General features: G+C 35.2%; 3 protein-coding genes across 19 annotated transcripts; 2 read left to right on the forward strand and 1 right to left on the reverse strand.

Annotated features, from left to right (window-relative positions):
• The first annotated feature begins 48 nt into the window (after positions 1 to 48).
• On the forward strand, positions 49 to 8,254 carry LOC145070405 (putative late blight resistance protein homolog R1B-16). Of its 16 annotated transcripts, none has more exons than XR_013689933.1 (11): positions 54 to 289; positions 915 to 3,381; positions 4,135 to 4,830; positions 5,099 to 5,266; positions 5,352 to 5,452; positions 5,888 to 5,960; positions 6,062 to 6,587; positions 6,739 to 7,002; positions 7,137 to 7,232; positions 7,330 to 7,412; positions 7,970 to 8,254. XR_013689933.1 is itself a non-coding variant. In XM_079017350.1 (3 exons), the coding sequence occupies exons 2-3, from the start codon at positions 924 to 926 to the stop codon at positions 7,972 to 7,974; spliced, it is 2,463 nt and encodes an 820-aa protein (XP_078873476.1). In that variant the 5' UTR covers positions 49 to 289; positions 915 to 923; the 3' UTR covers positions 7,975 to 8,254. The 16 variants fall into 16 exon arrangements, 1 of the variants encoding a protein (XP_078873476.1); XR_013689934.1 differs by having other exon boundaries at positions 7,330 to 7,403; XR_013689925.1 differs by lacking the exon at positions 7,970 to 8,254 and adding an exon at positions 683 to 808 and having other exon boundaries at positions 7,330 to 7,535.
• Positions 8,255 to 10,107: 1,853 nt separating this feature from the next.
• On the forward strand, positions 10,108 to 11,263 carry LOC145066874 (uncharacterized). The gene is made up of 3 exons (XM_079014126.1): positions 10,108 to 10,376; positions 10,489 to 10,633; positions 10,958 to 11,263. The coding sequence occupies exons 1-3, from the start codon at positions 10,108 to 10,110 to the stop codon at positions 11,261 to 11,263; spliced, it is 720 nt and encodes a 239-aa protein (XP_078870252.1).
• Positions 11,264 to 11,664: 401 nt separating this feature from the next.
• LOC145066287 (putative late blight resistance protein homolog R1A-10) lies at positions 11,665 to 15,910 on the reverse strand. 2 transcript variants are annotated; one of them, XM_079013499.1, is made up of 3 exons: positions 15,782 to 15,910; positions 12,153 to 14,591; positions 11,665 to 11,951 (listed from the first exon to the last, which is right to left on the reverse strand). In XM_079013499.1, the coding sequence occupies exon 2, from the start codon at positions 14,577 to 14,579 to the stop codon at positions 12,186 to 12,188; it is 2,394 nt and encodes a 797-aa protein (XP_078869625.1). In that variant the 5' UTR covers positions 14,580 to 14,591; positions 15,782 to 15,910; the 3' UTR covers positions 11,665 to 11,951; positions 12,153 to 12,185. The 2 variants fall into 2 exon arrangements, with proteins under 2 accessions (XP_078869625.1, XP_078869626.1); XM_079013500.1 differs by having other exon boundaries at positions 12,153 to 14,588; positions 15,782 to 15,904.
• Between the last annotated feature and the right edge of the window lie 5,999 nt (positions 15,911 to 21,909).

Consider the following 21,909-nt stretch of genomic DNA (forward strand, 5'->3'; position numbering starts at 1 on the left):
ACTTTTCTCTTCTATTTTCCAACCTCTTCCTTATTTATTTATTTATTTATTTATTTATTCTTTCCATTATTAACTCCGGAACACATGAGCGTTAGTCCTTGGACTTTAGTTTGAAGTAAACGCACTGTTCCTGCATCACTATTAGCTAAAAGACCCAAATGTTGTTTTATCCATCTACTCTATCCTGAGTTAAAAGACTGAAATACTGTTTAAAACTCTAGAATCTCATTGAAGGAACTACATTCGATCTCGCATATTCTGCTCTTCACTCCAGATCTGCCGCTTTAAGGTAATTCGTTATCACCTGCTGCTTTCTCCTTGTGTTTCTGTTTTTCCCTGCTGCTCTTGGCGTGTATGACTTCTGAACCGTGCTGCCCTCTGTGTTTATGTGTTCTTGTTTTCTCTGCTCTTTGTTTTTTCTTTTTTTTTTTTTTCTTTTTTTTTTTTTTTTTTTTTTCTACTGCAGTTTATTTGGTAAGTTGTTAACATACACCAATGTTAGTACTCCTCAGCCCAGGATCGAACCTGAGGCAGTAGGCTAGCCCAAGTTGGCTCTTTGTTCTGTGTTTTGCTGATAAAACTAATTAATGTTCAGCAATGTCTATTACTGTTTCTGACATTCTGCTAACAGTACAACTGTCCAAAATATGTTAACTTGTACAATGTATACATTGATCATTAGGTTCCTTAAGCTTTGACGTGTCATTGACAACAAGTCAGATGAATAAACTTGGAATGCTTTTATCGTGGACCTTGACAACGTTGCAGATTAGGCTAGTTTTTGCTGCTAATCCACTTCACTACTAAGGTCATAGGCTATTGTTGATATACCCATTAAGACAATATATATATATATATATATATATATATATATATATATATATATATATATATATATATATATTCTGTTTCAGGGAAGAACCATGGCTGATCGGGGTCTTATACCTCTCATCAAGAAGTTGAAGAATAGTAATAGAAGAGCTAGAAATGATTTCTTATATGTTGATAGAGTACATTGGCAGAAAAAGATGCGTGTATATTTGGATCATCTGGTGAATCACCTCAAGAAGATGATGCTAGGGTATGAAAATGTGGAAGTAAAAGGCATGATTAATAAAATGGAAGTGCTGGCTAGGGGATTATTTGATTCACATGATGGATTTGAAGAAAGATGGATGGATACGATATTAGAGATTACTGAAGAACTCTGTAACATCAGATATGGATCAAACGTAGAAGGAGAAGAAATCGTGGGGTTCGATGACGATGTAGAAACACTACTTGACCAACTTACTCAAACTTCAATAAAGCGATTCCAGGTTATATCCATCGTAGGAATGGCTGGGCTTGGAAAGACGACTTTGGCTAGAAAACTGCACAACGATCCACTAATTGAATATCACTTTGACATTCGAGCATGGACATGTGTTTCTCAAATATATGTGAAGAGGGATTTGTTACTTGGCATATTGACCTCTTTTATTTATGATCTTACAGAGGAGATCCATAAAATGAGCGATGAACAGTTGGGGGAAAAGCTGTACAGACTTTTAAAGGGTCGTAGATATCTGGTGGTGTTGGATGATATCTGGGATTTTAAGGCCTGGAATGATCTCCAAATTTATTTTCCAGATGACAAAGTGGGAAGTCGAGTTGTATTTACTAGCCGTGACATAGACATTAGTTTACATGTAGGGGCAGCAAGAGCTTCTCATGTTTTGCGTCTTCGTACTACAGATGAAAGTTGGGATATATTTCAGATGAATGTATTTAGATCCGGAATATGCCCTTCTTATTTGGAGCCAACTGGAAGGGAGATAGTAAGAAAATGTGAGGGTTTGCCTCTTGCCATTGTTATAGCTTCAGGTCTTGTGAAAAATCAATCGTCATATAAACCCAGTTGGTGGAAGCAAATTGCTCTTAGTTTGCGTTCATTTATGGATCGTGATCCAAGACAATACATGGACACACTTTCTTTGAGCTACAACCATCTGCCTCCTCACCTAAGATGGTGTTTTCTCTTTGTTGGTGTATTTCCTGAGGACTATGAGATTCCTGTGACAAAGTTGATCTGGCTTTGGATTGCTCAAGGATTCATACATGATCAAGGTGGAAGCAGAATCATGGAGGATGTTGCAAAGGATTTCATGATGGATTTAATCAGGAGAAGCCTCCTAATGATTGCCAAAAAAAGGGATGATGGCCAAATTAAAGCATGCCGCATCCATGACTTGTTGCGGGAGCTGTGCTTGAGAAAAGCCAAGGAAGAAACTTTTTCTTCAGAAGTAGAAGTTTACAGGTATGCTCCTGTTGTGTATTTTTCAACTTCAGGTACCATCAGCTCTGGTTTGTGTTATCCATTTGAGTTGGGCAGAGTTCTCCATGATGGTGGATTAGTTCTTAGTGAAACATACAAATCCCTTAGGATTCTAGATGTCGAGTCTATCCAAATTGCCTTATTTCCTTCTGACGTGGTTCAACTGGTTAGTCTGAGATACTTGGCCATCCAAGCTCATCAAGGAAGTCCTCAAGAATCAATATCCAACCTTGTCAACCTACAAATGTTAATAATATCATCAAGGAAGAATGTTGTTTTACCAAAAACCATATGGAACATGGTCAATCTAAGGCACCTATATATCAAATCAGGGGAAAACATTATCGAAGAGCCTTGTTTCGTACAAGCTTCAACAGGGACTGATGATTGTGGCAGTGGGTTGGGTAGCCTGCAAACCTTATCCCAAGTCAGTCCCGAATCTTGCCACAATATATTTTCAAAGACTCCCAATCTTAGGAAGCTTGGGTTTTGTGGACCCCTAATTTCAAGCCTAGGTGATCTGGAATTTCCAAATACAAGCTGCTTGCAGAACCTAAAAGAACTGAAGTTATTTAATACGGTTACGTACCCTGAACCAACAAGGTCTTGCAATCCTATTATGTTCCCTGAAATGCTAAAGAAACTTACATTGTCAAACATTGGGATGGATTGGGAAGAGATGTGGACATTCTCCTTGCTACCTAACCTGGAGGTTTTGAAATTAAAATTTAATGCATGCATTGGAGAAAGATGGGAGACAAGCGATGCAGAGTTTGCACCACTTAAGATATTGAAACTACAAGGGTTGGAGTTAAGAGAATGGGAATGTTCAAAGGATAACTTCCCCTGTCTACAACGTTTAGTGGTTCATCACTGCTTAAAACTCAAGAGTATCCCACTGGAAGTAGGCAGGATCTTGACACTGGAGCTGATTGAGGTACAGGGGTGTAACGTGTCTGCTAACGCCTCTGCACTAAAAGTCAAAGAAGAGCAAGAGAGTGAAGGGAACTCCTTCTTGAGTGTCCATGCAACCAAAAATGTTTCAGGAAATTTGACATTCCCAGGTTAGTATCTTTTGGATTTGGCCTTTTTTTGGATATACAGATATGAGATATTAGTTGCATAAATTTGAATCAAATACTAATACTAAAATATTCTCGATAATAGGACTCTGAAAAAAGAACTGATTTGAATTATGGACATGGTCGGAAACATACCTGAAAACTGTTTAAATAATTAATACTTGTGAAAACATTCATAATCACTCATTTACTTTAAGATTTTGGTTTTTGTTAGATATATGTATTTCTAGCTTAGGGTTTAGATGCTTTTCTAGTTGCTTTACTATTGTTTCCTGTTTTAGGTTGATATGTGTATATATTTTGAGGCTTGTCCTCACCATGAATAAGCAAGGCCTCATTTCCAGATTTCTAGTTTATTCACAGTTTTACATTACAAACAAAATTTCATTTAGTGGCATATCTTTTTTATGTCACTATAGTGTGTTGTTTTTAGTGGCATATTTTTATATGTCATTATAAAATTAATAGATTTAACGGCACTTTATATTATATGTCACTAGTATCAATCTTTATTAGTGGCATAAATATTCAAAATGCCACTAAAACATCTATATTTCATGTCATTTTTTTATACGCCACTAAATTGTTGTGTTTACCCATCTATTTTTGTGCCATTAAAAACACTAAATCCACGCTTCTTAGTTCTTATCCCCTCTCCAAAATGAATCGACCTATATTATGTGTGGCCTTTGACGTTTCCCCAATTCTTTTGCCCTAATCGATCGCATTTCACAGCTCACAACATCAATAAATCATACATCCGGCTGATGGCGAGTTTGCTAAGAACAGACAGTTGATATCATTGAATTTTTATCTAGATTACGATCAGGAAACTCAAAATCAACATCAGAGAATCAGATCTTCTTATTGCGTTATCGCTCTTCTCCGAACTCCTTCATTTGGAATATACTCAACATAACGCTCTTCTCCGAACTCCTTCATTTGGAATATACTCAACATAACGCTCTTCTCCGAACTCCTTCATTTGGAATATACTCAACATAACGCTCTTCTCCGAACTCCTTCATTTGGAATATACTCAACGAGAACAGAGAACAGAAATTCCTGGATCTTATCACCACCGCCTCGAATCACGAGCGGGAGGAAAGGTTCTTTAAGCAACAAAAGAAATCCGAATATGATTTACGTGAGTTCCAGACTTTCCAGACAATCTATCATTGGCGTCAACACCTATGAAGCAGGAAAGGAGAGAAACACCAATTCATAACCAAGATCTTCCACCTCAGTCAACGGATATGACACACGGTTGCAGTTCATGGCGAGTTTCGGATTCCGGTGGTTATGAGTACGCAAATCAAAGTAATTTGGATTTTTCATCGTCTTTTAGAGCTATGGATTCAGCTAGTTAAAACATCATCAGGAAGAATAGAACTCCAGCTGGATTTTTGTTCTCCTTGACTGTTGAATATGGTAAACAATTCAACCTACTTGTTAATTTCATTATTTTTCTCAACTTGCAGTTGATTTATTAGCAAAAAAAGTTCATATGTATTTGAAATTGACATATATTGGCAGTTGACTTTTTGCTACTGGTTCATACACCCCAAATTTGTCATGATGTATGATGATCTAACGAATTGAAGACTTCATCTTATTTCTTGTTTAAATTTGTTGCTTGTAAGATCGATATCCAGAGTAAGATTATTAAGACTCGATTGCTTTCGATCTTAAAACGTAGGTCTTACGGGCATGAAAATGTGAGAAAAAGCAATTCATCAAGTGATCCGAATAACCAACATCGTAAAGAATAACTTCTAACTGGACAACAGGGAGTTTAGAGTTCTAGACAACATATTTGATTTACCCAAGAGAAAAAGAAGACTCTTCTCTTTTGAATGGAATTTGTGTATGTAAATTGAGTATTTAACTGATAGTAATCTCTCCCTAGTTAGTTGATCCTAATTTCTTATTTTCTTCATTTTCCCTTGTAGTTCAAGAAGTTTGAAAGGTGCACATTTTCAAATGCATATGGAACCCATTTCATTACAGCATTCAGCATCATGAAGTACTTGGAATACACCCCTTTCCAACGGTACTTGTTATCTATATTCTTGTATAGTTAATAAATTCCTTTAATTTTCTCATTTTTTTTTGGTTCTACATTAAATCTAGTGTTATCTGAAGTAGTGTTTTCTTATTCTACAAAATAAATGCTTTTCTAGATTACCTCAACCTTGGACAACGTACCCTAGGGATGTATTAAAGCTTATTCTTGTGAGTAGAATCTATGTTTTGGGATAATTTGTAAATCACAGGTTCTTATGTAAAAAACTTCAACTTTTGAAATTCCCACTTGGTTTTTACCTTTTAATCATGTGAACATACAGGCTTGGATAACCGAATCTCTTATTTTGGAAAATAAGTTATAATTGTAGAATAATAAAAATTAAATAATGGGTCTTTAATAGTGATTCCTAATGTTTGGTTTCTTTTATAAAGTTGTCTGATTTCTGTTTTTAAATTTCAGTTCTGATTCTTGATTATCTTGGTAACTCTCCTGATGCCGAGTCACCAGCTGAATATATTTCTAATAGATCCAGGTGGTGATGCAACCGTTACCTAGGTTAACTTAATTATTCATCTAGTTAGATTGGATAATTATCTGATTTGGTTTTGTTTCAATATCATGTTTGTTAAACAGCTGAAAGATGTTGATATGTCTGATTTTGACTTTGTACCACATGTATCCAGACTATAACTTCAGGTAATAACTTTATTTTGCAACAACTCAAATTTTATTCAAGTAGTTTAGAAGGGGTAAATTAGGAAATCAAATAAATAAAGAGCAAACTATTGGTGGTAGGGGTCTTTTGGGTATTTATGTTTACTTAGTTTGTTGCAACAGTGCTTATAAGAGGGTAGATAGTATGTGGATATCATCATATATCTTGTGAGAAATATGGTATTTCATACATTGGGACAAGATAGGCTCTCGAATCACTATCAAATCGCTAGGTTTATCTTGTTATTTTGAGTCTTATCAATACATCAGTGTAGTATTGGTTTTCTGTTCTTGTTTTGACCTTATATTCTAAATTGATAGAGATATGGAATTACTAACTACAAAAGGACATAAACCAAGAATTATCCATGTTTGTTTAAGAAAGGAAAAATTGGTAAGTGGCTAAAGTTTTGCTGGGGTAAGAAAAGAATAAAAGGAAGAATTGGTAAGTAGCTTGGTTCACGACATAGTTGTTATAATTAATCTAACATATATATATATATATATATATATATATATATATATATATATATATATATATATATATATATATATATTGATTCATTTTCCACCTACCCCTACCCCCACTTTTACAGGGCAGGCTGGGCTCATGATCAATAAATCTAGATTGGTATTTTGGCCAACAACAAATTATCATCTATTTTTTTGCATTTTTGTAAGTTTGTATCAACGACAATGCAATTGAAAAGCTACTGGCTCCTGCGTAAGTTACTAAAATGCTCAAAATCTTTTCATTTTTTACGGAAAATTTGAAGATATAAAGTTAGGCGAGTGGAGCAATTGGAAACATCAGAACAAGCAAAACCGTGGGGGTCTACTGGTGTAAGGGTTCTACTGATGTAAGGGGGTCTACTACTGTAAATTTTGTGACCTAAATATATTTCCATTTATGTTATTATTAAGTGTGATATTTTTTCATTTGTAGATAATGTGTCATTATTTATTTAAATATTATGTTCCTAAATGTTTATAGGTAACCCAAAGAAAACTAGCAAGTATCCTTACACCATCAACCTTGATCAATCGAAACATTGGGCCTTAAGTTGTACATCTTCTTGTTATAAAGGAGGTATATACTTTTGAGTTATATAAGATTTTGTTGTCATTGCCGATATATTAATATTATTTAAATATAACCATATTCATTAATAATTACAATTGTGTAGGGGGTATCAGAAGTCTTGATGATTCAACTACATATGGATTTGCCTTTGTTGATTGTGATGCCTTCGAGTTTTGGGTAGGATCAGTGAGTGATGATGCTTCATGTGCAACTTTAGACTTATTTGGCATTTATGTAGACTATTGTTTAAAAGATTCAAAATATCAACAACGAAACTATTATTATTTTCAACGGATTACAATTAAATTATTTTTTTATGTGTTGCTATAAGTAGCATGAATTTTGAAATCATGTGTAATTAGCGCTTTAAAATATATACCACATTATATTATTGTATTGTGGCAAATAAAAAAGTGCCACTAAAGAGGGGATCAATATTAGAATTTCATGAGTTTTTAGCGGCACAACTTATGTGCCACAAAATAGTTTTTGTCTATCGTGACAAACAAAAAAATGTCATTAAACCCTTAAAAACTGCAGCGACAAAACTGAAAAGTGTCACTAAAGGGCTTTAGTGGGAGCACTTCTAGTGCCACTTTTTATTTGTGCCGCTAATTATCTTTGAGACATTTAGTGGCACTTTTTTTTAGGTATTCAGTGGCACTTTTTGTGTGCCATTAAATGACGTTTTGTTTGTAGTATTATATTATATTATAACATGATTTTTGTTTATTTATCTACAGGATGATTTTAATTCGACTAGTTTGGATTTTCAAATGACTAATCCTGCTTGTATCATATGCTGTGGATGTTATATACAAACTAAATAAGATTTGAAATTAATGATTGGCCAAAAGGTGCACGTCAAGTATGTATTTATGTCGTATTGTTAGCATATTTTGTGCTAGTTATTTGTGAATTAGGATGTCATGTATGGTGGATATTTTCTGCAGCCTGCCTCTATGTTGATATACAAAGTAAAAACAAAATAAAAACATTTTTGAATTTGGAAAACTGAAGTTTACAGATGGATGGATCTCTGCTGGAGCTTTATTTAGGATATTTCAAGCCTTCATTTTCGTACATTTATTTTTAACTGTGGGGATTGCTTATAGTTGGATTTATAATAAAGGTTGTAAGTTGATTGTATATATCCAAACTTACCAATAAACTATGTCTTTTCATTAGAAGGAAGTGTTTGACAAAACTCAATTTCTCCAAATTAACAAATCGATACCAATAAGCTAAAGATATAATCATGCCCGTAACTGAATCAATTAAGAGATTTGATTAGATGTCAATTCTATAAAAAGATAATAAGTAACCTATTATTTAGCAATCTTCTCTTGATCCCATATTATTAGCTCCAAAGGTAAGTTGCTTGACATAAATGAGAATTAGATAGTTAATACTTAATAGTTTATATCTTTCTACACAATCAATTTCCATACTTTGATTATGTTAACACTTAGCATCATCTCTAGTTTAAGCTTAGGCATCTAGAAATGATTTATATTTCTCTTTCCATCAATCAAGTTTAACATTTTCCCTCTAAATCAGTGTCTTACCAATTGACTTTTTAAGTCATCTCACAGTGTCTAACCTTTGACTTACTCTCCCTTTATCTCTTTTATAAAACCTCGTTTTATGCACATGGTGGACGTCTTATAGGTGATGAAGTCCCCTTCTTCCATTTTACTGGGATTCTTGGATCTTGTTGTTATAGTGTCTAACAGATTTCTTGATACCTATTTCCTATACTCAGGTTTTCTTCAGCCTTGTGCTTCTGAAATTACTCGCAAGTTTTACTAACACATTAATGCTATCAAATAAGTAAAATTAAAGTTGATTTAAGTTGACCTATTTAACTTTTGATTCCTCAATTTTAGGTTAACGCCCAACACATGACCCAAAACTAATTTTGCAGCCAATTTTAACCAAATTTGTTAATACACACTCTATACTTGTTTGGTTCTTACATATCTCCCTCTTCCTCGACCTCTCTCTCTTTCTGAACCTTGAAAGAGGATGGAAATGTTATAGGATCTTTAATGTATGACTTGGGCATGCTTTGAGCACCATGAGTAGATTTATATCTTACCAGTGAAGTGGGTTCTTAGATATGTAATAGGATAACTTGGGAGGGTCTTTGTAATTGCTGTGTATTTTGAGAGAGCTCAGAACAACAGATTGTGTAATTGAAAAAGAAGAAAATAAGAAATAATAACAGAGATTGCCAATTTGCCATGAAGGCAGACTAGAGTTTCATCAACCTTAATTGAACCAAGTAAAATCTCGGTTCCTTTCCGTTAGTATGTACTTGACTACTTTCTCATTTATAGATCTCCTTTGAAATGGCATAGATAAAGGAGCTTAATATGTCAAGTAACAAATCCATCTCCACATATACAAAAATCTCACCTTTATAAATACTTATATTGCATATTCAAGTAACTATAAACTATATTCATGAAACCACATTTAAAAAGTATAAGTTTTTTTTTATTAACTTTTTTAAAGTACACTTATTTGGCATAACAACTTATGAATCAGATACAAGCAGAATTCTGATATAAGAGTAGCCGGTATGGGCCAAACGAGGTTCGACGCGTGTGATGTGGCATCTTTCGACGCCGTCGTAACGGGGGGAACACCGCCCCCCCCTGCTCATTGCAACTTGTCGAGGGTGATTCTCGTTGGCGTGGCGACCGGAAGAAACGGAAGAAAATTGACCGTTTGAGTTTTAATTTGCAATGGTTTGAAAAAAAAAGTTAATTATTAAAAAAAAACATTTTATCCTATAAATACCTCTAATTTTATTAAAAATTTCACACACTTTCTCTTCTTCTCTCTACATACTTTCAATTATCTTAAAAAAAATATGGATCCTTTCGACTCGTCCGATGATTCAGATGACGATATTCTCTTTAGGATGATGTATCATTATTACGCTACTGACCTGCTACAACCAGACCCAGCCCCGCTACTAACAAGGCGTGCGATATTAAACAGAAATCGCGAGGAAGGACACGAACATCTATATCGCGATTACTTTGCGGATAATTGTGTATACGGGGCAAAGGACTTCAAAAGAAGATTTCGTTTGAGTAAGGATGTGTTCTTACGAATCGCCAACGCCTTGGAAAGCCGGTATCATTTGTTTACTATATTTTTATACAAAATAAATAAAAATGTATTACATGTTTCTTTAATTTTACAACATATGCAATATATTTTTAAACTGTAGTTAATTTATATTTAGGTACGAATTTTTTCAATTAAGATATGATGCTAGAGGTAGACGGGGGTTTACAACGTTGCAGAAATGTGCTGCGGCCATTCGTTTGATGGCTATGGGGGAGTCACCCGACACCATGGACGACTATATGAGAATGTCCGAAAGAACAGTAAGAGAGAGTTTGTATACATTGTCAAGGGGTGTTGTTGAAACTTTTAGAGACGTGTATTTGCGGAAACCTTCGTTGCATGATTTGCAAGAATTGTATGCGGCACATGAAGAACGCCATGGGTTTCCCGGACTGATCGGAAGCATTGATTGCACACACTGGAAATGGTAAAATTTTCCGGTAGCATGGAAAGGGCAATACGCAAGTGGTCATCACGGATCACCTTCATTGGTGTTAGAGGTTGTCGCTTCTCAAGATTTATGGATTTGACATGCATTTTTTGGGGTTGCGGGTTCCAACAACAACGTCAACATTCTTGATCAGTCGCCAATATTCGACGATCTTTTGAATGGAAAAGCCCCCGATGCTCCTTTCACGGTGAATGGAAACGAATACAAATATGGGTATTACCTTACAGATGGAATATATCCTCAGTATTCCACATTCGTGAAGGCATTCCGCCACTCGGTTGAAGAACGAGACAATTTTTTTAAGAGAAGACAAGAAGGAGCACGTAAGGATGTGGAACGTGCTTTTGAAGTGCTGAAGGCGAAGTGTCATATAGTCGAACATGCAGCACGACCATTGGATTTAAAAACTTTACGATATATCATGTATCATAATGCATAACACGGTAGTAGAAGATAAAGGGCGAAATATTGCACACTATATCCCAACGGAGCTCAAGCACGTTCAGTTTCAACCAGGAACAACAGATTATTTGCATCGCGTTGTTGACATTCAGGACGCAAATAAACACAGACAACTTCGAGAGGACTTGGCGGATTATATCTTCTATGGTAACAATAACGATAACGAATAACGTTGTATTATTTATTTATTTATTTATTTTCTTTTTGAATTTGGATGTTATTTCTTTTTTTGTTTTTGGATATTATGTGTAATTTAGTCTTTATGTTAATTTTAATCTAAAATTTTTTTTAATTGTTTTTTATAATTTTTAAACATTATGTTTTATTTATTTTTTATATTTAAAAACTATTTGTCTCAATTTAAAAAAAAAATCGAAATAAATAAAAAACAAATTATAAAATGGAAAAAAAGTAACACCATTGATGATGTGACACCAAAATAGTGTTACATCTAGTTGCCCACACCTTCTGGTCTAAAGCCTTCTCATACTAGACTAGGCTTGCATCATGTCATAAGCCTAGTTGTAGAACTCACTCCCAAAAGCTAGCTTGAAGGGGAGGGGACACCTACACTTATAACATGCCAATCAAACTTTCATTTGGCCGATGTGGGATCGTAACAAATTCATCATTTAAAAACTCAAACTAGTTCGGTCATCTTCATCCTGAAAGATAAATAAATAAAATCAATACAAGATGTTAGAAATCAATATAGTAGAAAAATCATAAAGTTAGTTAATGAGTTCAAATGCTCGGCACATGATTCAAATCAGTTTGTTTGGTGTCCTATATCCGCAAAACAACCTGATCAACAACTTTTTAGTATCTAAAAAAAAAAAAAAAAAGTAAATCCAAAATATGCTAACCTGGGAACGTTGATGTTTCCTAAATTTTCTCGACTAAAACTCTGTTGGTTGTTCGGTTAAGTCTTCTGAGCGACTACCTGAAACATTGTTGGTTGCATTGACTTTCAAGAAACAGTTTCCTTCTTGCTCTTGTTTTTTCTGAATTTCTAATGCTGAGTAATGTGCAGAACTACTACACCCGCTTACTTCAATCATATCCAGTGTCAGAATCTTCCCTAAACCCATTGGGATGCTTTCAAGATTTAAGCAATGGCGAACCACCAAACATTGCAGCCTTGGGAAAGTATCGCAAGAGCTTACCCATTGCCTCAAGTCCAAATCATGCAATTTCAAGACTCTCAGTCTCTGAAATACCGTGTCGCTTGTTTCCCACTTTTCTCCAACGCAGGCATGAACTCTTAATTTTAGAACCTCGAGATTTGGTAGCCATGCGAAGGTCCACGTCTCATCCCAATCCAACCCAATATTTGACAATGTCAGTTTCTTTAGATTTGAAGGAAACATAAGAGGATTGCACGACCTCGTTAGTTCAGGGTAGGGAATTGTATTTGATAACTTCAGCTTTTGAAGGTGCTTCAAAGAGCGGATATTTGGAAATTCAAGATCACCTAGGTTTGATATCAAGGGGCCACAAAATCCAAGCTTCCTAAGATTGGGAGTCCTTGAAAATATATTGTGGCATGAGTGAGGACTTACTTGGGATAAGGTTTGCAGGCTACCCAACCCACTGCAACAACCATTCTTCTCCTCGATAAGATTTTCCCCTCCTTTGATACATATGTGCCTTAGATTTGCCATATCCCATATGGTTTTTGGCATAACAATATTCTTCCTCGATAATATTATCAGCATTTGTAGGTTGACAAGCTTTGATATTGATGCTTCGGGACTTCCATCACGAGCTTGGATAGCCAAGTATCTCAAATTAGAAAGCTGTGATACGCCAGATGGAAATATGGAGATAGGGACAGACTCCATATCTAGAATCATAAGGGATTCATATCTTTCACTAACTAACTGATCCAGCAACTTGAACATGGCCCAACTCAAATGGATAGCAGGAACCAGAGAGGGTCTTTGTGATGGTACTCTCATATATATCTGTGGCAAAAAACTTTCTTCCTTGGCTTTTCTCAAACACAAATCCCGCAATAAGTCATGGATACGACATGCTTTAATTTGGCCATTAGCCGTCTTTTTGGTAGTCATAAGCAGACTTCTCTTGATTAATTCCCTCAAGAAACCATCTGCAATATCCTCCACCACTCTGTTTCCAACTGGATGTATGAGTCCTTGAGCAATCCATAGCCAAATCAATTTTGTCACCGGGATCTCATAGTCCTCAGGAAATACTCCAAGAAAGAGAAAACTATGCCTTAGGTGAGGAGGTAAATTTTCATAGCTTAACACCAGCGAGTCCATGTATTGACTTGGATCACGAACCATTAACGAATGTAGATTTCTAGAAACTTCTATCCACGAGAAAAGTGACCATTTATTCTGCAAACAACCTGCAGTTATAACAATTGCAAGAGGCAAACCTTGACATTTTTTTGCTATTTCCCTTCCAACCACCTCCAACCGAGAAGGGCATATTCCGATTCTAAATACCTTCTTCTGAAATATGTCCCAACTTTCATTTTCAGTACGGAGACGCAAGATGTGAGCAGTTATGGACGCCCTTACATGTAAACTCACATCAATGTCACGACTGGTAAAGACAACTCGGCTTCCAACTTTGTCATCTGGAAAATAAATTTTGAGATCATTCCAGGCCATACAATCCCAGATATCATCAAAGACTACCAAATATTTTCTACCCTTTAAGAGTCTATATAGCTTTTCCCCCAACTGTTCGTCTCTCATTGTATACGTCTCGTCTATACAATCATGGATGAAAGATCTTAATATCCCTAGTAACAAATCTCTCTTCGAATATACTTGAGAAACACAAGTCCATGCTCGAATGTCAAAGATGTACTCAATTAACGGATCTTTGTACAACTTTCTTGCTAAAGTCGTCTTACCAAGTCCAGCCATTCCTGTGATTGAGATAACTTGGAAATGCTTTGTTGAAGTTCGAGTAAGTTGATCAAGTAATGTTTGCACTTCATCATCAAAGCCCACAACAATTTCGTCTCCATCTATGTTTGAGCTAAATCTGATGTCACAGAGTTTTTCACAATTCTCTATGATCATATCCTTTGGTGTTGATTCTGGTTCAAAATAATACCAATGACGAATGGAAGTTTTCCATTGTTCTATTTTTGTAAACAGAACATACATTTCATTGTTTTCATACCCACGCATCATCTCTCTGAGGTAATTCATGAGAACATTAAAAGCTTCAATTAGTTCTTCCATGTGATCTTGTGATTCCAACAGCTTGAGCAACTCAGCTAAGTGAACAGCAAGAGCATCGGCCATGGTGCTTTCCTGCTATAGTAAGTAAGTTTATAGAATCTGTTGTATATTGTATGATCAATTATGTTTTTTAATAGGAAAATTAAGTAATCTAACCATATTGTAATGTGTATTTAAAGAAAATAACCGAAAAATTATTTCTTTGGCAAAATAACCAGCAAGTCCGGTATGGGGCATTCCGGATCAAACAAAAACACTTTTTCTGATAAAAAGTACATTTTGGACTGACATTCTGGATTCCGAATTAAAATTTCAGATTCGGAAAAAGAAAAAAAAACTTTGGATTTTCAAGAACTAGTCCGAAATCCGATAAACGTTTCCCGAATTTCGAGAGAAAATTTTCGCTTTTACTAAAATCTAACAAAAAGCTAGACCATAATAAATGTGAAATATATACCATATTAAGGCATAAAATCAGACATTTGATAGAAAACCGTGACATTAAAAACTTTGAAATAACATTCGGACATAAATAGAGAGATATCTTTGAAAACAATTGCAAAAAGGAAAAAAGAACTCTGGAATTCGAACAATGGTCCGTAATGGAACATTAGGAGAAGTGGTCATTTTTCAAAAACCGGAAAAAAAAAAGTTCTTGTTTTTTTAATAGCTTATAATGGTTAGTTTAATGAATTTTTGTTTTTAATAATGTAAATTAATTTGAAAAAACCCGATGGTTAAGACTTCATCATAAGAAGTTCTCTTTTAGGGAAGTAATATGAACGCGCTGAAACAAAATTCCAAGATCTCCCTTTAGTCAACCCAGATTGATTTGCAGAAACTAGGAAACTATTGTAAATTGTAAAAAAAGAAAGAAGATTTGCAGGTCTTCATATACTATAATACTATATACACTCGATCACACACTAATTAATACACAGTTTAATGCAGTCTTATTAGATATTATTCGAATGTCTCCTTTGTGTAACATCTTCAGTTATGATATTAACACCAATTTAGCTCCCTTACAAGCTTATCAGTTATCACACTAGTACAAATAAATTGAACTAATTTACCAAAAATTAGGGCATGATGCACAAAAATCGCGAAATTAAATGCCATGTGTTGGAGTTCGGGTAGATCCGACATGCATGATTAACAAGAGAAAGTCTGGATCCAGACCGATTAAGCTAGATGAGCATAGTTAAATACACAGGAGAAATTGCTTAAAACCTAACATATGAATATGAAGCGGAAGAACTCACCGTAGATGATGATCGGAATCTGATGATAGTGTCTGTGAGAAGATACTACGTTCTATCATTCAACTCAACGAAGTCACGAGAAATATGGTCCTCATGGATAAGGAATCTATGACGCGAAAGTGAGTGAATTGCAAGATTTATCCTCGATTTATTTCTGACCCAACATTTATAGTACTCTTGAAAATTAATTTGCAATAATACTACTATATTTCTTCTTTGTTCTCCATGTCTAAGATAGCATTTGGTTTGTAGAATAAGAGAGGACAGTAATGTTTTAAAAACCGGTTTGAACCGGTCGGTCGAATCGGTTGGAACGAAAACCGATGGAGGGAGTGGTTTAACTAGGGGTGAGCATCGTAATCAGGTACCTGCTTTTGGAACCGAAACCGCCTTGGAACCGCCGGTTCCAGAACCGGAACCGACCTAAGCGGTTCCGGTTCCGGTTCCTAAAGTCTTGGAACCGCCTTAAGCAGTTCCGGTTCCGGATCTCAAAATTTTTGAACCGCTACCCGTTGGGTACTCGCCGAAACCGGTTTATATATATATATATATATATATATATATATATATATATATATATATATATATATATATATATATATGTTTTTTATTTCTTTAATTTTAGGCTCTTGTCTATTATTACCTAGCATTTTATCCATGAAAAACAACTCCTCATATATAGTATTTATATTCACGAATGAATTTTGAATTATTCATAAACAAACTTACAGTGCATTAGTAGATATTTCTTCCTACAAATTAGTTCTAGTTTATGTGAGTGTGCAAAGAAGCAAATAATTAATTATTTTTTCTTTATTAAAATATACATATTATTGCTCATGCCCTTTGAAGTGTTAATGGTGTTAAGATGATTTTTTTTGTTTCTTTTATTTTGTGTGATTTATATATGTTTGTTCAGGTGAATTCAATCGAAATTACGCACTGTAATTATGTTCTTGTTTTTATTCCATCATTTCCCTTGTAAAATATTAAAAACTAACCATGTGTGTGAGTTTAGGGAAATAATTAACTACAAAAACATGGTGGATTTTTGCGATTTTTTTTACGTTAGCTTTTTGTGAATAAGAAAACAATTAATGTCTTAAACACTTAAAGTAATGAGGACATATGATAAGTTTAATTTTATCTACAATCAACTAAAAAAAGAAATAAGTATTATAAAATAGAAGATAGAATGTGATGCTAGCTATCCCACATCGAAAATGTATAAGGAATCAGAGGGTGAGTCCTCTCTATATAAAGGGATCTCACCGACTTCTACTAACGTGATATTAATATTCGAAGTTTGAAACATAGAGGCTAATAAGCTTAATCCGTTGTCTATTAAACGAATCTTAGTTTTACTTAAAAAGTTCAAGTTTAAAAAGCATAGTTAAAATTTTGGTTTTAAGGGTTGAAAACGGGTACCCGGAATTGGATTGGAACTGGCGGTTCCGGTTCCGGTTCCAAAATATTGAGAACCGCTACAATCGGTTCCGGTTCCAACATCTTTGGTTTCGGTTCTGTTAAATTTAGTCGGATACCCGCTTATGCTCACCTTTAGGTTTAACTATTACTAGTTTTACATTGATTTCCGAACTGGATTGAACTGAATGGTTTTTAGAAAAAACCGTTTGAACTGGTTAAATAAATCGGTTAAACCGAATAAAAACACATGAAAAATAACAATTTACATAATAAACTTTGGTGATTTTTTTCATATCTATTTAGTTTTCTCTAAATAAAAACATATGATAAATGTTATAAAAGTTTTTTGATGTGTTTGTATTCATTTAAAACTATATTTCGTTATGGTATTATATTTTATTTTCTTTTAACGTATATGGATTGATGTAAAACACTAAAACCAATGGTTATGTGTTATTTTAATGTATTTGGATTCATCTACAACTTATTTTTATGTGTATCTTTAATGTTTGAATGTGTAAACATCAAATTCATGATTTATATATGTATGTATTTATAGGAAAATAGGTATTGTAAAAACCAATTTACAAATTCAGCCTTTTTCTATTCAGATGATTTGGTTAATTAACAAAACTTTTTGTTTCTTACGAGACTCAACGTTTTTCCAATAAACCTTTTTCCTTGCTTTACACATCAAAATTCCTTCATCTTTTGAAATCTATTGAATTTGTTCATAAACTATTTGAGCTTTTGTGTTTTGAGTTTGAGAAACTGGTTCATTTGAAGGTTTGTCATCATTGAATTTTTCTTTCTTTACTTCTCGAACTTGTTTTGGTTTTTATCTTTGAATAAGGGATGAGTTTTTGTTAAGATTGTTTGTGATGATACTTCGAATTGAGAAAAACCCTTCTTTCAAAACTACTTTGTTGTCTTCAACAATAATTTTTCCAGTTTTACTTTGTCACCATTTCTTGAGGTAACAAATACTTGATTTGGAAAGACAACATCATCTGTGTATTTGAAGTTTGGAAACGTCAGAGTTCGATTCGAGATAATGAGGACCATTATCTTTCGTTAACTTTTCGAATTTCTCTGTATCCTCATACACTTGATCAACAACAACTCTTGGAATAGTTGTTTCACTTGGAACATCCTCATTATCATCATCACTATCAGTTTGACTATCTTCAACAGTCACATGATCATAGTAAAAAACTTTTGATGTTGAGGGTTGGTTAAGATCAAATTTAACCATAAAATCATCACAAATTTCTTTACCTTTAGCCATTGAAGTGACATTAATGATAGATAGCTTAGAACAATCAACAACTTCCTCCTCCTCAATTTCACTTATATTGTCAAAATCATCTTGGATATCAACAAAATTGTTTTGAGAGACAATTGTCGAATGCTCAGTCCTTTGCAAAATTTTCATTTGTTCGTTTTTGGTCAAGGTCTTATTTACAATATTAACCAGATCATTTGCATCTAAACATTCATCTATATTAACAATACCATATGTATATGAGTAATTCAGGACCTTGTCAAACTCAAAAAATCTTTTTCTCACAGTCATAGGTAGTCGAATCTATCTTTTCCTTTTCGAAAGTCAAGAAAGGTAAAAGTTTCCTATGCCATTCTTTGCTTATGTCCGATGAATGATGTAAATCAGTCAACTTAGCATAATGTCTCATAGCCGAATTACAATATATGTTTCTTTGTTTAAGCAAAATACAATTGTCTATTCTTAACCCAACCCTATCACAAGTAACATTATTAAGCTCTATTTCTAAATGATTTACTCTACTTCGCTTCGACTCCAATATTTTCTGACATTCTAGTAGTAAGGATTTTGATTTCTTAGCATCACTACTAACAAAAATAAGCATGTCATTAAAGCAAGATAAAGTATTATCGAAGTCAGACAAGATAGCATCATATGAACTAAAAGGAATTTCAAAGGATTCGAGAAGAGTACGTACCTTCGAAGTCATTAGAGACTTGTCAACAGTAGTAGTAACGAAGCATTTGCCATTCATCTTCTCTTTTTCCTCACTTTACTCCTCATACTCAACAAACATAGCTCCATGCGTGGGGTTTCGCATTTCCTCACCATCTGATCCAGATGACCATATTTGATACATTCCAACCCTTTCGCCATTTCCTCTTGCAACCAAAGACATCCCTTTCGTCTTTGTTCTGACTTTTTCTAGCTTTGCAGCATAATAAGCCTCGTCCTCTACTCTTTCTTTCTTCTCTTCTCTCTTCCTCAATATGAAGTCACTTGCCATATGGTTCGTACCATTACAATAATGGCAATTGAAACCACAGTCACCTTTCAATTTCTTCTTTGGCTTCACAACCTCAAACTTGTTACCTTTCTTTTCCACCTTCGTCTCCTCTCTCATTCCCTTAGCAGTAGATGAGTTTCCCTTAAAATCTCCTTTTCCTTTAAACTTCGAATCGAATGGCTTCTTGAAAAATTTATTCACTTTATTGTTTGAGTAAAAAGCCACCACTTCATCATCAGAATTAACAATCAGACCTTCATCTTCTGATCCATCATTCTCAGCTTACTCGACCTCAGCTTCTCTACTTGTCACCTTCGATATCAAAGCTAAAGGAATACCCAATTTCATTTTTTTTCTTCAGCTATTTCATTGATTTCACTTTCACGAGCCTTTAAAACATTGTTGTAACATCTCAAAAATTAAGACCAAATATTTCGTTTTAATTAAGTTATTTTAAAACCAACATTATAAGAAAACATTCATAATAGCATATCATGTCAAAACCAGTATGTCAATAATCAAAGCATGTCATCATAAAACAATATCAGAGTATAATACCAAAGATCTCATGTGCGGAAAACATAGTGCGATGCGCTGCGATCGCCGACTCCTTTCCTTTGAAAATGAGGTACCTGAAACCAAAACTAAAAACTGTAAGCACAAAGCTTAGTGACTTTCGCAAATACCACATACCATATATATCAACATACTGCCTAGCATATCTGGGTGTTGGCTTACCCCTTCGGTCTCTTTCAACCGGATACTATCTAGCATATAAGCACATAAATCACATACTGTCATACATAACCATGAGCCACACATATATCAGAATCAGTAAAGATGATATGTGCCAAACATAGTCTTGCCATTATGCCACGGCTGCCAACGAGTCTTTCTTGCCAAGTCGGGGGCCACCCCTTCGGTCTCACAGACAAGTGCCAAGAGCCACCTCCCGGTCTTCCATGCAAGCATCACAAAGAAAACTAGCATACATACTGCTCTACTTGCCAATTAGCATACAATGTGCCAGGATCCACCTCCTAGTCTTTCATATATAATGCCCAGGGCTAACCCCTGGGTCTTCCTACCATACATAATAACATAAAGTGTACCAGGAGCCGCCTCATGGTCTTTCATACATATTGCCTAGGGCTAACCCTTGGGTCTCCTTACCACGCATTAAACAAATGGGCATTGGTGTCTTCGACCCATACAAACAGTGAGGAGACTCACCTCACACAACTAAAGTCCCGCGGATAAAGTTGTGGCTGCTGGCTGACAGATTCCCAAATCTGTCAACATCAAAATAACAACCAATTAGTAACTGGTTTCCAACACATATCCATAAGTCCATGCTTGGGGTAAAAGACTGCTTTACCCCTATCTTACCTTGATTCAAGCCCAAGGCCCAATCCAAAGGCCCAAAAGTCAACTATGGGTCAAGGCCTAACATATGGCCCGATTTTCCAAATTAGGCTCAAACCTTTACATGGTCTTATTCAAAGGCCCAACCATTTAGTCCAGTACAACATTTGACATTTCTAATGGCCTAATATCTCATAATCATAAAGGCCCAATTATGGCCCATCTATGGAAAATTGGGCCCAAACCCTCACACGGGCCTTACCCTAAATCCCATCCAATTATTCTAGTCCATATTAATATTCTTGTATGGCCCATTATTGGCCCAATCATCAAAGCCCAATAGAAAGGCCCAACTTAAGGCCCAAGTGAAATTTGGGTTTTCAGATAAAATGACGATAAAGGTTAAGTGTTTCTCACTTAATCCATTAAGGGATAAATACATTAAGTCCATCACTTACTAGATAAATCATATGGTGTGATCGGGTGTAATTCACAATTCCATTCCAATGGCCCAATATGCGGGTCCCGATAAGTCCAAACCAATAATTCCAAAATTAGGGTTTTCTAAACCCTGATTAGGGTTTCTAACCCAAGCACAACCCAATAGGCCTAAAAGCTAAGTCCTTCGATCCATTAGGTTCATTAGGCCCATTAGGGTTTTACTTGTCCCATTAGAGTTTCACTAGTCGGGCACCACCCACTACCACCTCGAATAGTGGTGGTCAACGGCGGATCACGGCGACGGCCACCACCTCACAGTGGTGGTTATGGTCCTAGCTCATTTTATCCAAGCATCCCAAATGAATCAAACACAAACAAGGCACACCGTCACCCAACACGGCGTCTTGTGGCGGCAGCCACCACCTTACGGTAGTGGTTATGAGTTTCTTTTCATTATTCCTTTACCAATTACAACATACAACACAAAAACCCAATTAAATACACACACACAGCCACCCTTGTGGTGGTCGGGGGTGGTACATGGTAGCAGCCACCACCTCACGGTGATGGTGGTTGCTATTCTCGTGAATTCCGACCAAACAT

The sequence above is a fragment of the Lactuca serriola genome, chromosome 8, assembly GCF_051521515.1.
Source record: "Lactuca serriola cultivar US96UC23 chromosome 8, Lser_US96UC23_V15, whole genome shotgun sequence".
Lineage (NCBI taxonomy): Eukaryota > Viridiplantae > Streptophyta > Magnoliopsida > Asterales > Asteraceae > Lactuca > Lactuca serriola.

Excerpts from the sequence above, each read along its gene's own strand:
- LOC145070405 (XM_079017350.1), top strand. The coding sequence starts at position 924 with ATGGCTGATCGGGGTCTTATACCTCTCATCAAGAAGTTGAAGAATAGT.
- LOC145066874 (XM_079014126.1), top strand. The coding sequence starts at position 10,108 with ATGGATCCTTTCGACTCGTCCGATGATTCAGATGACGATATTCTCTTT. Across the intron at positions 10,377-10,488 it reads GCCAACGCCTTGGAAAGCCG|GTACGAATTTTTTCAATTAA; the intron begins GTATCATTTGTT and ends ATTTATATTTAG. Across the intron at positions 10,634-10,957 it reads TGAGAATGTCCGAAAGAACA|TCGCCAATATTCGACGATCT; the intron begins GTAAGAGAGAGT and ends ATTCTTGATCAG.
- LOC145066287 (XM_079013499.1), bottom strand. The coding sequence starts at position 14,579 with ATGGCCGATGCTCTTGCTGTTCACTTAGCTGAGTTGCTCAAGCTGTTG.